Genomic DNA, 14,036 nt, shown 5'->3' on the forward strand with positions numbered 1-14,036 from the left:
AATGTAGAGAAATAAAATATAAGTTGCTTAACAGAAATAAGATAAATTCCAATTAATTTTACTTGAATATGGATTTATTAGCATATGCTAATTAGCATAGCATATGAAAAGCATAGTTAATGATTCTACCATTTATTTTCTAAATTATTGTTTATCTTAGGTGTATTAAAAGTCGTATTTGCATCTCTTCCTCCTCTTGTTTTACACCAGCAGTCATGCTTTGAACGGTTTTAATTAAAGACCTATACAGCAACCACCCTCAGTTTGATAAGTTATTAAGCTGTCTTTGCCTTCTCCATAAAAGAAAAACATAATTTGCTTCCAGCTCTGGTCCTTATAAACAACAAGGAGATGAGTTTAAGAGAGAAATATGCCAAAATATTTTGAACACAACAAAAAACTAAATCTTTACAAAATAGTTCCCTTCTGAATTTCCATCATAGACCACAGTCATCCTATTGCCACTATGTTAATCCATGGAAATTCTGTGGAAGCAACATCTGCAAGAGAGTCTGAAAACATGAGATAACGTAATGTCACATTTCAGGGTCTTTAAAGCAGATGAAAGTGTGGCTTGTGCAGCCTAGTGTTGCCAAAGTAGCTCCTTCTCCATCTTTCTCCTTGGCCTGTGTTTTTTTAAATACTCTCCACAGTCAGTACTGGATTAGTTGTGATGAAAATAATATACTTGGGATGTCACATTTAAAGTTATATGTGTGTTTTCATGAACTGGGGTGAGGGATCTGAACTTCTTCCTAGCCCAGATTCAATGCAACTGCTGTTAACCTCAGTAAATCGATGCCACTTGTGGCATGTCTAAATGAATATCCTTTTAGGAGTACCAACGCACCCCAGGTAAGGTGACTTTATACTTTGAGGTATTTTGTAGCAAAAGGAGTAAATGGGAGTGTGTGTAGGTTGGGTGGGGGGTGTGGTTGGTTGCTTTGGCAGAGCTTTACAAAAGCCAAAAATGTGCCAACTACAAGTGTGATGCAGATAGAACGAAGCCATTAACTTACATCAAGAATGCCAACAAAACTGGACTATACCTTATTTACTACTTGGTTGGAATATTGCTACCCTCTGTGCAACTCACTTGAGGACTTGGAGAATTAGAGGTAGATCAATGTTTTGAGTGGCATTGAAAAAATACTGAAAACTTGGGGAAAAAAGGTTAGATGGAACTTTTAGTTATCTTTTCTGTTCCTCTAGCTCAAAAGCAGGGTTAGTCAGGCCTGAACTGTTCAGGGAAATCTTAGTCTCAAAAGCTCGCTAGAAAGGAAAATCTCATGCCTTTCCTAAGTTACTGATTTCTGTGCTTGACTTTCCCCAATGCCTTACCTGAAACTTCTTAGCTTCAGAGTAAGGCTGCCACTTTTTGTCGTACTTTAGTGGAAAAGGAGAAGAATCTATTGCTCAGAATCTTTAAGTGTTTAAAGTCTAGCTCCTCTTTATTTCCTCTTACTTGTTTTTCAGATGGCCATTTCCTGCAGTAAAACTGCAAATGTTTGCATGTTTTACATTTTGTGTTAGTTTATGAAATTAATAACATATCTGATAGGAGTTAAAATCATACATGTTTATTTGTAAGATCTAGATCCTGAAGAGGGGGATAGATGATGGATGGTTGGAGATCATGAGAGAAGAGACTGTGAAATGAGATGTATATAAAGGGGGGAGGGAGTGTCTGTATAATACCTGACCTGCTGTTCTTGAAGATAAGAATAAAACAAGAAAATTAATCTGGGCTTCAAGTTTTTGACTAAAACCTAATATACGGTACATTAGTATTGAGGGATCAGAATGGTTAGTCTTGTTTTTAAAGAGAAAAATATTTGATGTTTACATGGTTGTCTGTTTCATAAGATTAATTTAGTTACTGTGCTTTCTCTGAGAAAGATAATTTATTTTAAATTGGTGTTCAAAAGTCAATGGTTTAATAGCTACATCTAAGCTGTGGGATCAGAGAACGCTTCCCAAGTTCCTGGGTGTAGAGATGCACCCTGTTTGCTCTGTATGCTAAGATGTGTCTGGCTTCTGTTGAAATGAAACAAGCCAGTGAATCCTGGCCATATAGAAGAAAGGGAGCAAAGGTGCACTCCACTAGTGTCCTGGGATGGATGATCAGGATACCAGGACTGTGGTGTGCATGCTGAAGCACAATTTTTGTGCAGTTTTTTTTGAAGCTAGAGTTAAATTATGCTGAAGTCTTGCCTGCACGGAACCTTTCTCCCTAGTTTAGCACTTTTGCTCTGAGCACAGCTGTATCAGTAGCAGTGAGGCTGGTCGGGCTTTCGTGCAGTGGCAGCTGGAGTTCTAGCCACTGCCTTGCCTGCACCTTCCCTGAGCAATCCTGAACATCATGGAAGTTAAAATGATTGTGGCTAGTCTGCCCTATTATTTTTGATGGGACTAAAGTGAAAGACTTTAAGGGATATTAAAGCCTAGCGAACTAAGCTGTAAATACACAAAGCTGAAACTGTTGGGGTGGGTTTTTTTGTCAGACTAAATTGTCTTAAGTGCTTCTCTTCACGCTCACCTTTCCTCCTATAAAAAATGAAGTACCTCCCCCGATACCTTAGTTACTCTCTCCTTAACTGGTGAAGCGCAGAGTTAGTCAAAGTGTTATCAAGCTATTAGCATCCTCTGTTATGTTTTGACTTGACTCGTGTGAGACTGAAGTGCTGTTGGGAAAGGATACTGGAATCTTTAGAGCACTTAAAATCTTTATTGTCTAATTTGATACTAACCTTGGTCAAAATTAGTCACTGTATTACTTTGTCAGAATCAGATCTAAGTTGTGACACTAAATTTGTTCACTGTTAGGAGCAGCTGTGATTTTAAAAAATCGCAGACTGTCACTTGAGGAAGTCTGGCTGACCAGACTGCACTCTTCTTAGTGAGTCCTATTTATTGAACTGCAATGCTCTACAGGGCACATACATGAAGTTTTGAAATGTTAAAATACTTACTATAAATTTGTCTCGTACCTGTAATAGCCAGAAGTGCCAATTTTTTGCTAGTACTTTTGGCATTGAAGAATCTTTACTAGCTTTTGCTATTAAAAATTATGTTTACTTACAAGAACTATAAATAGTGATGATGCCTTCAGAACATTATGGTACAGAATCGAGTATCATATGCTGTTGCTCTAATGCTTGTTAGCCTAAGGCATACGAACCTGTTTTGTATAATCTGAGGCATTTAGATTAGTGTTTTTTACTGGCTCTAAGCATCATGTTGCATTTGGTGAAAAGCTTGGCTTGGAGGACTGTAGTGTTTTGGTTTAAGGTCTTCCGCTACCAGTGCCTCCTACTGAGATAGAAACCTGTGCACTTGAGAGAACTGGATATGTGGTTTTGGGTTATCCTTTTAGTTTATTAGGTGACTGATTTGTGTAGTGTTTCTTGTTTCTTTTTATTGGTAACAACTTTTCTCTTGTTTTTAAAGAGCTGCTAGGTAGATGTATCAGTATTTAAACTGGATGTTAACACGTTTAGTTTGGAATTCGTGTGAAAATTTGTAATTACAACATCTGATATACTTTTTTTAGTTGAAAAAATAGCTTGGGTTTCCCAGTTATTCCCTGCTAAGCAGAGACTGCAAACTAAGAATTTTAGTTGCCCTGAAAATTTAGTTTAACACTACTTTGAGTATACAGATGTCATTCAGCTTGGATCACTTAAAAATTTTGTGTTCCTAGCAGAAATGTTACTTTTCAATATACAGTGCCTTTCACTTGATTCAAAATGATTTTTCCATTTAAATATTCAAATGCTGAAATGATTTTAAAAGCTTGAAATATTTACATTTAAAAACTCTAGATAAACGTTAGTAACAGGAAGCTTTGTAGTACAAAGGAAGAAATCTTGTGTGAAAGTAAGCCCAAGTGTGATAGTGGTTGAGGACAAAGACTGAAATCACCTGAGATCTATAGTAATATTTGAATAAATCATCACTTTCACAGATACAGTACCTAAAGCATGTTTATAGATGGAGAAGGCTGTATTGAGGAAAGTGTGAGCATCTGTGGATTAAGAGTTTGGCACTGTATTTTATCTTCAATGGTTAAACTTTTTAACTAGTGCACTGAAAACTGTTTGAAAGACAGGAATATAAGATTGTACTGTGAAAACTGTCAAAATATATTATTTATCAAAATTAATTATTTTAAAATGTGTTAGTAATGGGCTAGCAAGTTGATTCTTTATTCCCCAAGGCTAAAAAAAAAGGAAAAGAAACCGAGGCTGGAAACTTCATCTTGTCAGACTGCAAATGTTTTCTGACAGTGCTGCATCGTAGTGTGAATATGCAGGGAAAGCACTGTCACCCTTTAATTATGGGACAAACTGACTCCTGAAATTTTGAATGTATCTAATTCATTAAGGTGCACAGAACTGTGCCTTTTGTAAATGTTTATTTAAACAGGTGGTTTTGACTAGTTTACCTTACTGAATGGTGTTATGTAGCAGAGCTTAAAAGAACTCAGTTATTACTTGTGTGGAAAAGAATTGAATTGTCATGTTACTGTGTAATTGACTTGCTTAAAAATGAACAATAAATTTAATAAAATAAAGTCATTGTCTTGTTTTTTATCTTAGTGTTCTGTTTAAATTTGGATGATTACTTAGTAGTTTTGAAGGTTCCTATTTATTAAATTTTGGCAATATAGTTTTAGTTGCATTAGTGTCAGTTCTTAGGTTCTTAATTTGGAGGTTTTCCCTTCTGATTCCATTAATACAGGTGGCAAAATGTTGTTACCTATGAGTTCTCTTAAAGCTTTGATTAATGTTTTAAAGCTTAAGGTGAGACTGGTTAACTTTAAAAAAGCTAAGTGATGATACCGTGTTACCAGCCTTGAGTAGCGTCACCTTATTACAGTGTTTTCTTAGATTTTTTTCAAGGTGAACGTAGAGGCAGGCAGTTTGAGGTAAAGATTGGGATCTTAGTGGGATTTATTGAAAGCAATGATGTTCACATTATCAAATATTTGGATAAATAAATAAATAAAGGACCTCTTTATTATGAAAGAGTAAGGCAAGTTTGTTCTCATTTTTTTTATACCAGGGCCACAGCCATCTCTGGGAGTTAGTTTTGGAACGCCATTCGGCTCAGGTATTGGCACTGGCTTGCAATCAAGTGGCTTAGGTTCTTCGAGCCTTGGAGGTACCCTTTAACTTTTCTAACCTTTCATTGAATTATTATACCGCACATCTGAATCTCTTGCAAACCTTTAGCTCCACTAAGAGGGTGATCTGTTTCAGGGAAGGATCTTACAGTTTGGCAGCCTGCGCTTTCTAAGCTTCTTCATGCCTTGCAGAAGGCATTGCTAAGGCTCATAAGCCATTGTAGTGAAAAACCAGGATGAAGTAATAACATGGAAGTTCTGTTTTTAATAGTAGTACATCCTTTTATAACTACAACTTGATTTAATTTTGCTCACCTGTGCTGGCTGCTTTGCTCACCTTGTCCTGTGCTGCCAGAACCAGGACAATATATGAAAGGTACCTGAGATGCTGGATCATGCTGTAGCTAATCCAAGTTTTTAACTGTTATCTATAGGGACCCATTTCTGCTTGCATGAAGATAAGAATAAATGCTAAAACACCCCTCCTGAATCAACATTTGAAAGGGAGAGGGAAAATACTTAGCAAAATGTTAACAGTGCTGGTGGAGAATGTAGTCTGAGAGGACACATGACTGAAAGAGTGGGTGGTAATAGAATTACAAAATCTATGTAGACCTTTTCATTTAAATACAGTAAATTCTCAGCGGAACAAATAGAATATAAGTCATTAGTAGAATCTAATCTATATGTTTCTTATTTGTGTAGGCTAGGGGGTCCTACAGTGCAAGTCAAAAGACACTAGTGTCCTTCAAACATCTGCAAAGAAAATCGTTACATCTGCTAAGCAGAAATAAGTGTTGTGGGTTTTCTTGTTACACCCTCTGCAGCCTCAGTTGGCATCTACATTTTGCCTCTTTGAGTCAAACATGTGAATCAGTGTTGTAGTGTGTTTAAAATAATTAGGCAGTACTCAGTATTGGAAAGATGTACTTGAATGCTACATCGGTTTTACTTTAAGTGATCATCTTGACTTTATTTTTAAACCTATGAATGTCCTAACCTTTTTCAGAGAAAAAGTCTGTACACCTAAGTGGGGCAAATAACCAAGAGTAACAGGCTAAAGGGAAAGTACTTCTCAATGATCAGGTTGCTTCCACAAATTTTAAATGCCTTAAACTGAAACAAACAGAAAAAAAAAAAACTTAAAATCCTTCCTTTTCAAACCAAGGAGGTTGTAGACTAAAGAATGTTTATGCATGTTCACAAATCTGGCAACTGTAAATTAAAGAACACTTTATTTTACATGGATGGAGAGCTGCTTCTAGGTTTGTCATTGAGGCCTAACTTGTATTCTTTTTTTTGCTAGTCCTCTGCTTAGGAAGGCATTTGCTTGTTACATCTATTCTGTATAAATTTGCAATTCTTTTTGTCTTTTGACAAATCAAGAGGCCTCTCTTGATAGAAGCAGGGTTAGAAGAATAAAGGAATACCTGCAAAATATCCTTCAGGTGTGCTCCTGGAAACAAGCTAGCAGAACAAATATTCAGGGGTTCTTTTGGCTGTTTGGTTTTTTTGTTAACAGAACCGTTTTTAACATACACACTCAAAGCATCATTTTAATTGAGGAAATTTAGCTCTCTTTCCATGATAACTATTCTGGGAGTTTTGTCAGTGATAAACATGGAGGCTTTTGCATATAAGTACATGAGATATGTAGCCTATCAGTGCTATGCTTCATTAAATATTTGCAGACACCTTGCCTTGACCATTGGTAATTTATCTCAAACCACATAGGGCAGAAGTGTGTTGCTTAAATAAACTGCCTTATGTTCAAAAGATGACTGCCATTATATAACCTTAAAACTCTTCTGCAGTTTTCAAATCAAAGAGCAGTGCTTCAGATAGTGTGTTCAAACATCACCAGTAAAAGTTTTTTCTCTAAGGGAATGATGCTCAGTTGGATGTAAAATACAAGTATTTTCTCTGACACTTGGAATTTAAGATGGGGGCATAATTTTCTCAAATACAAATACTGTTTTCTCTCTTTTTTTTAAACCTCATGAGACAATCAAAATGAGAGTGTTTCTTAGGGTGTTCCTTTTGTCTGGGCTCTATCACAAATGGCAAATATCAATTTGCTTTTCCTTTGATCTCAGATTAGCAGCACAATTGGAAATATTTTGAGATTTTAAATGTCAATTGCAAAATTAATAGAATTATATTGTATTACAGCTATGTGTTAAACGCTGCCCTTTATGTGATCATTTTTCCCATTAAATATTGCGAAATTGTGTTTCTACTCGGTATTTAACTGATTTTGTGGCTTCCTAGATAAACCTGATCCCTGATAACTTGGGAGGCTGACAGCTCTAAAATAGGCCAAATGTAAATTGAAAAAAATGTTTACTCTATTTCAAACATAGAGAACTTCTCTTTTAGAATTGTGGCTGAAGATTGTGTCTTGCTGAAATAGAAGTCATACGACTTGGGTCTGAATAACCTGGGTTTGGTCTATCTGGTTACTGGGGGGTTTTTTGCCACTTTAGCAGCAATTCGATAGCAATTTTGTAAACTCTGATAGTTTACTTCACCTGTCTCTATAGCTTTTTTTCCTTACTCAGTTTTGTATTTTGATGGAAATACTTTTCTCCAATGCTTTCCTGTTTGCAGTGTTTTCTTAACACAGTACTGTGTTGAGAATAAAATACTAAGGCAATAGTCTCAGGGATATTTGTTTACCAAGTAATGCTTAGAATTATGTTTGGGTTTAGAATGCTTGTCCCAAACCTATGTGTTTTTAATTGCTGTGTCTGTAATTTTTTTGTTGTATGTCTTTACTATTATTCTACTAGGATTTGGAAGTAGCTCTGCCTTTGGAAGTAGTGCCACAGGAGCATCATCATTTGGGTTTGGAACTACAAGTAAACCATCAGGAAGTCTAAGTGCAGGTTGGTTTGTTTCTCTTGAATTCATATTTACCTTAAAGCGATACTGTTATAGCCAAACTGCTGCACTCCCTCTGAGAAAGCTGCTGAAACATGTTGCATGTGGATGTAATCATTGAAGTAACTATTTATTTGCTATACGCATTTTCAGTCAAGTTTCTAGGTTCTGTTAAAGGTGGTCTCCTAGGTAGACAGTATTGAGTGAGCATTCATGTTTTCCATTTGATGATGTCTGTCTAAGTAGAAGTGGGAGATCAGGTACATCAGAGTGGATGAAGTGCAGTGTGAGGCACAGGAGTGCAGTTAGTGCTGAATGCATAGACTATGCAGTTACTGGGCTATTGAAATTGGTGAGACACAAACCAGTAATTTCACTTCCTGTATTTACAAGTTAGAATTCTTTTTAGAAGCCCAGAAGGTTTCCTTAAAAGTGTTTATCTGCTTGTTCTTTCTATTTGTATAGTATTTTATAGATACTGTATCTGTGTATACCCATAATGCATTACTAACTATTTGAAAACATTCCAGGGGCAATTGCACTACTCAGTCCTCATTTCACTCTTTTAGTTTAATTTTGTTGGTGGTGAGAAAATTAAAACATGGATGCAATTGGTCCTTAACTCAGATGTCTGAGATCTTCGTCACTTCTATAGCTAGTATTTCCATTTACTTTTTAAATAGGAGTTTGGTTTTGAGGCAAATAATTGACTGTACTCAAAGAATTTTTTTAACTGCTATTAATACAGGCATAGTGAGTGCCCAGTACCTTAGCTTGGACCAGCATCTTGTTAGTTGCCATGTTTTTTATCTTATTTTTGTTCTTTCCTTAGTTAGTGATGGGTTATGCTGTCAATTAGGCCTGTAAAGTACTTTAAGCCTTATATTATATATAAGGTGGAAATAGCTTACTAAACTGGCTGGGTAACACTTAGGGATGTCTAACACCCTAGTAAATTCTTGATAAAACATCTCTGGCTTTGCAATGTGCAGTGTCTAAGCATCGACTTTCTTATTGCTTAGTTTTTAATATCAGAATCAAGTGACATGTTTTTCAGTTGCAATTTATTTTTCCCAAGCCTGTGTTAAATTAAATTACCTATTTATCAACAATTATATGAATAGTCTTGCAGTGCAAAATACGTAATTTAGTGTATTTAAAAACATATTTAGAAAACAAGTTGTATGGATCAGTTGTCCACCACTAATGAGGCATCAAACCAAAGTAAATAGCTAGTCTGTTTTAACTATGTTGGTTGTGTGCAGAGACAATTTAGATGTCATTTCACACTATTCCTCAAATGAGGCTTTGTTGTGGCGTCAGTCCCCCTAGTCTCTCTTCAGCAGTGAGGGAGTTGGAACGAATAAAACAGAGGTTGGTTTTGGTCATGTCAACAGTCTCAGCTACAGGAGGCGCAAACCAGAAATATAAAAGATTAAATGTAATTCCTGACAGTTTGTGCTTATAAAGTAGTCACAAAATCCTGATCTAGACTGAGATTATGGAATAGAAACCTCCAAAAAAAAATTGGTAGCCCAAAAGTGCATTAACTTTATCTTTTATATCCAAAACTCTGTACCATATAGCTTCTGGGTTGCATATGAGCTTTAATTTTTGAGCATGCATAAATGGATGTGAATGATACCTGAGGTAGTCGGGTGTTATTATTTATTTTTTAATTCTTGTGTCCTGTTTCTTAGCTAACACTTACATGATCCTGAAATGATATTCTGGTTTCTGTTGCTGTAGGATAGCTGTATCTTGTTTCTGAATCTTTTTCTTTTGAAAAATCTAGGAAAACAGAGTGAGATGTACTCTCATTACTACTTTAGATGTGAGCATTTCAGTATTTTCCCAAACTAATAGCTAGTAAGTGTCCCACCCCCTTGTCCCCCTAGGGTGCTTACATAATGGCCCAAGTCTCCTCAGTATGTTTGCCATGAGTTTGTTCTTATTTTTGAATGAAAATTATAGATCCCCAAATGGCTTCTGTCAAGTGTTTGTAAGTTATGAATCCATTTAATTGCTTTAAAAGATTTGAAAATATTTCCAGTAGTATTCCCGCTCCTCTCAATTTCTGAAAGTACTTGAACCTCTTCTAACAATAAATTGGGATTAATCTGGGAGCAGTTGTTGTGTCCACTGTGTCAGCAGAAAAGCAGAGCAACTGCAGTGGTCTTGCAGTTCCTTTGGTGCATGAAATTGTGAGATGGAACAAGTGTCTCAGACACTGTGGAAAGCTGACTCCAAATCGAAGTCCTAATTAATTCCTCATTTGATGGCAACTGAGGAGGTTGATGTGAGTGAGATGTTGTAAAGAGCATTAAGGCTCACCATGTAATTCATAGGTACCAAGTTAAAGGAGGGTGTGTGTACACACACTGTTCTTGCAAGAGCCAAGTTGCTACATACACTTTTAGTAGCTGAGGTGAGAATTTGTGTTGGAGACCCCTTTTATTGAAGAATAAATACTCTTATGCCAGTACATGGCACAAGAGGCTGTCAGGTGGGATCCTGGATGGAGCTACTGATACTGCTGGAAAATGGACCTGAATGTAATCTGTGTGTAACATGGAGCAGCTTGTAGATAAATCAGTCAAAGGTGTGCCAGAAGCCCCTTTGATTTAGGGCACCTATTGTGGATTGGGGGAGGGAATAGACTGCCTTTGAGATCTGTTGAATTACTGTTTGCCTGTAGTGTTAAAATAAAATACGGTCATTGGGGCTGTATCTCACGATTGGCTCACCTATCTGAGGGGATGACTGATGCACAGTTAAAAGCCCAGTGAATAGAAGTGTACTCTAAGGTCCTTCAGGGACACACTAAGTCTATGTGCTCCAAGGGCAGGTTGTCATTTACTTTCCAAAAATAATTGTTTATACACAAGTAACTAATTTCAACAAAGAAATCATCAGTCACATTGTAGCTGTGGTTCAAGACTTTGTGACTCTTGCCTTTAGAAGCTGTTCAGTGACTGGTTCTCTTTCCTGGCACCAGGAATAAGACCTGAAGAAGTTTCACTTGAATATTCTATTTTAGGGCATGGTTTACTTTTAAGGGAAGAACTTCATGCCATGGCCTTGTTATGCTGCCATGATGAGTCAAAGCCATTTAGATTCATTTTCCTTCTGCTTTCCTACGCTTTTGTGTCCGCCCTTAAAAGACAGGTCTAACGTAACCACCGTTACTTTCCAGGCTCTATCTAAGTAAACAAGCATGTTCAGTCTTCTGTTGCACAGTTTATGCATCTCTTTCTTGGAATTAACATTGCTTAAAGCTCAGTCTGCCTTCCCTGCACACTTCAAAATAACCCCTGCATCTAGAAGGAGCTAGGTGGCGGTAATTAAGGAATGCTTTACCCTTGCCTACTGAACTCCTGATGCTATAGAGCACACGCTGACATGCATGATGTTTTCTATAGGAAGCAATGCCTACCTGTTATCTCAACTACATACTTGAAGCAAAAGGGTAACTGTCCAAGAACAGTTGTAGTTGTTGAGGATTTTTTTTTTTCATTTGTGAGACTCCCTGATGAAGAACAAGTTTATTCTTAAAAAAATCTTACTGGGGATTCAGAACTAGCAAGGAGGTGGAGGAGTAGTTGTCTCTGCATACCCCTTACATCCTAGGATGAGAGAGAAATCAGCCCACAAAACTTAGACAAGACCCAAATGAGAAATATCATTAGCCATGCTCGAGAGCTGCACACTCATTACATTGCCTGTGAGTTGTGCCCAGGCAACTGCACATTACATGAAGGATTGCAGCTACTGGAATGTAGGTAATTGGGGATTTTCTTGATAAGACATTGTAGATATATTTTAGATATAATACAGGTCCCAGCATTCCAGGAGGAAGTTTCATGTTATGTTTGAAGTAGGTGTTGATCCAAAGGCGTCAGTAACAGTGAGAGAACAGAAGATATCAGGCTTGTGAGAGCTACTTTGAGATTCTAATGGGATAACCAGTTGGGTTTTTATTTCTATGCTTTAAAGAGATTTAGGCACTGAGTTAAAGATACATCATGTGACCAGAGGATATCTTCAGTAGCCTACTTAAGAACTAACAAAACTATGTTAAATCATGCATGTGAGAATATACCCTTCTTTGCTTGTGAACCAGTCCCAATTTTTCCTAATATTTTAATTGTTTACAGGTTTCCATTGTGCAACTTGTATGAAACTATTTGTTAAAATCTTAACTTGCTCATGTCACACTTGATATTTTGTATGATTGGTTACTTTACTCAGTTTCTTGAGAGAACAAAGGGCAGAGTTAGGAAGTTCTGCTTCTTATTAACTAGCATTTGAGTAACTTGTAGCATTCTCTAATAGTTTCAGTTATTATTGAAGTTGGTTGTGCATAACTGATACAAATTCACAACAGAAAGTAAAATGAGTTGGTGTTGCTGTTGCTGAAATCTGTAGGGAGATTTTCTTCAGCTGAACTTGTTTTATAGCTGAACCAAACATTTGATTTACTGACCTTTATAGAAGAGGGTGGAGGTATTAAAATAGCCCGATCCACTCACCTAGTCATTCAGTTTGGGAAAAACTGTTTTCGGTGCTGCTTTTTTGCTGTAAGTTATAAAGGGTGGTTTAAATACCAAGAGTTTGACAAGGATTTGGAGCCTTTTCCACCTCTCATTTAAGGTAAAGGTAGCCTGGCCACAGGGCAGCAGGCTGGGAGCTCCCACTCCAGCTTTGCTGTATACCTGCTGTGAGTGATGTGAACATGCCATGGTCTGCATGTCTCCTGTAGGTCTTCCCCCACCCCTCTATGTATGCATTCCATATTCAGAGGGGAACAGGAGTCCTTCTGTCATACAATTTCAGTGGGGCTTGTAGGTGCTGCTGTTGTATGGCTAAAGGTATATAACAGGCTTGTGAATGAGGGTAGAATGGTTCACTATCACTGAGGTAGATTCTGTTAGTGCTGTACCATCTGAGTTGTCCTAGCAAGTCCAGGTGTGGTAGCAACGTGCCATACTGTAAAGTATTACAAGTAGCAGTGATAAAGTGGCTGGCATTCGTAGCTCCAAGGAGGACAAACTTGCAATCCTGATATAACTTCTGTTTTAAAATATTTCTCCCTCCCTCATAAGGCTTTGGCAGCTCGACTACATCTGGGTTTAACTTCAGCAATCCTGGCATCACAGCATCGGCTGGCCTGACGTTCGGGGTGTCTAATCCTGCATCTGCAGGCTTTGGGACAGGAGGGCAACTTCTTCAGCTGAAGAAACCTCCAGCTGGAAACAAGCGAGGGAAAAGATAGGCACCCCTTCTTAGGGACGGGGAAGCGAACCAACTTTATTCATCTGAAAAGTCTATTTTTCTAGATTGATGCAGTAATTAAATTGCATCCCAGGAGATTTATAAAAATTTTGCTACTTTTCCCTAGTCTGAAATACAAAATGAAATCCTATTGAACAGCTATTTTCTTGTGAATAGAAACTCGTTTATGTATTTTTATTTTTGGCCCTAGTTTTAGAAATGTTCTATACTGCATTATTATTAAAGAATCTTGTAAAACCATCTATTTAACCTAATGTTAGTAGCAGAATATTTTTTGTTAATAAGCTTTATACCATATGAATATATGCATATTTGTTTTTTGTACAGATAAAATATATTCTAGTACAAATACTAGAGTTCATATCTTCTGTTCCTGGATATGGCCTTTAAATCTACTTCAGGGTGGTTTTGTGTATATGGATGTAAATATATACAGTACAGTGCACACATCTCTGTGTGTGTATGTATGTATAAAATAAAGGTGTGCAAACCTTGCCCCATAGACAGGTCTCCTTTCCTTTGTGTGTGCTGTTGCTCCATGTTGCCCCGTGGTTTCTCTGGGAGTTTAAAACTATGGGTCCCAGGCTAGGACATCACTGCTGCTTGTGTTTTGTTGTTCAAGACCAGCTGAAATACAGTGTTTACTATTTTTCATAAAGTTCGGTAACTAGTGGTTAGAAGCAGGATATTTTTTAACCTTTTTGTTAGCAGTCAGCTCTAAAGAATCACA

At 37.1% G+C, this 14,036-nt stretch overlaps 1 protein-coding gene across 1 annotated transcript in view; it reads left to right on the top strand.

Moving 5' to 3' along the window:
* Positions 1-13,679, top strand: part of NUP58 (nucleoporin 58) — a gene marked incomplete at its 5' end in the record, with an annotated part of 34,419 nt that extends 20,740 nt beyond the window's left edge. Inside the window, 3 exons of the mRNA XM_084279385.1 lie at positions 5,068-5,166; positions 7,921-8,016; positions 13,117-13,679. Of these exons, the coding sequence (XP_084135511.1) occupies positions 5,068-5,166; positions 7,921-8,016; positions 13,117-13,286 (365 nt within the window). The 3' untranslated portion in view covers positions 13,287-13,679. The remainder of the gene's footprint in view (positions 1-5,067; positions 5,167-7,920; positions 8,017-13,116) is intronic.
* Between the last annotated feature and the right edge of the window lie 357 nt (positions 13,680-14,036).

This window comes from Gallinula chloropus, assembly GCF_964237585.1.
Source record: "Gallinula chloropus genome assembly, chromosome: 1".
Lineage (NCBI taxonomy): Eukaryota > Metazoa > Chordata > Aves > Gruiformes > Rallidae > Gallinula > Gallinula chloropus.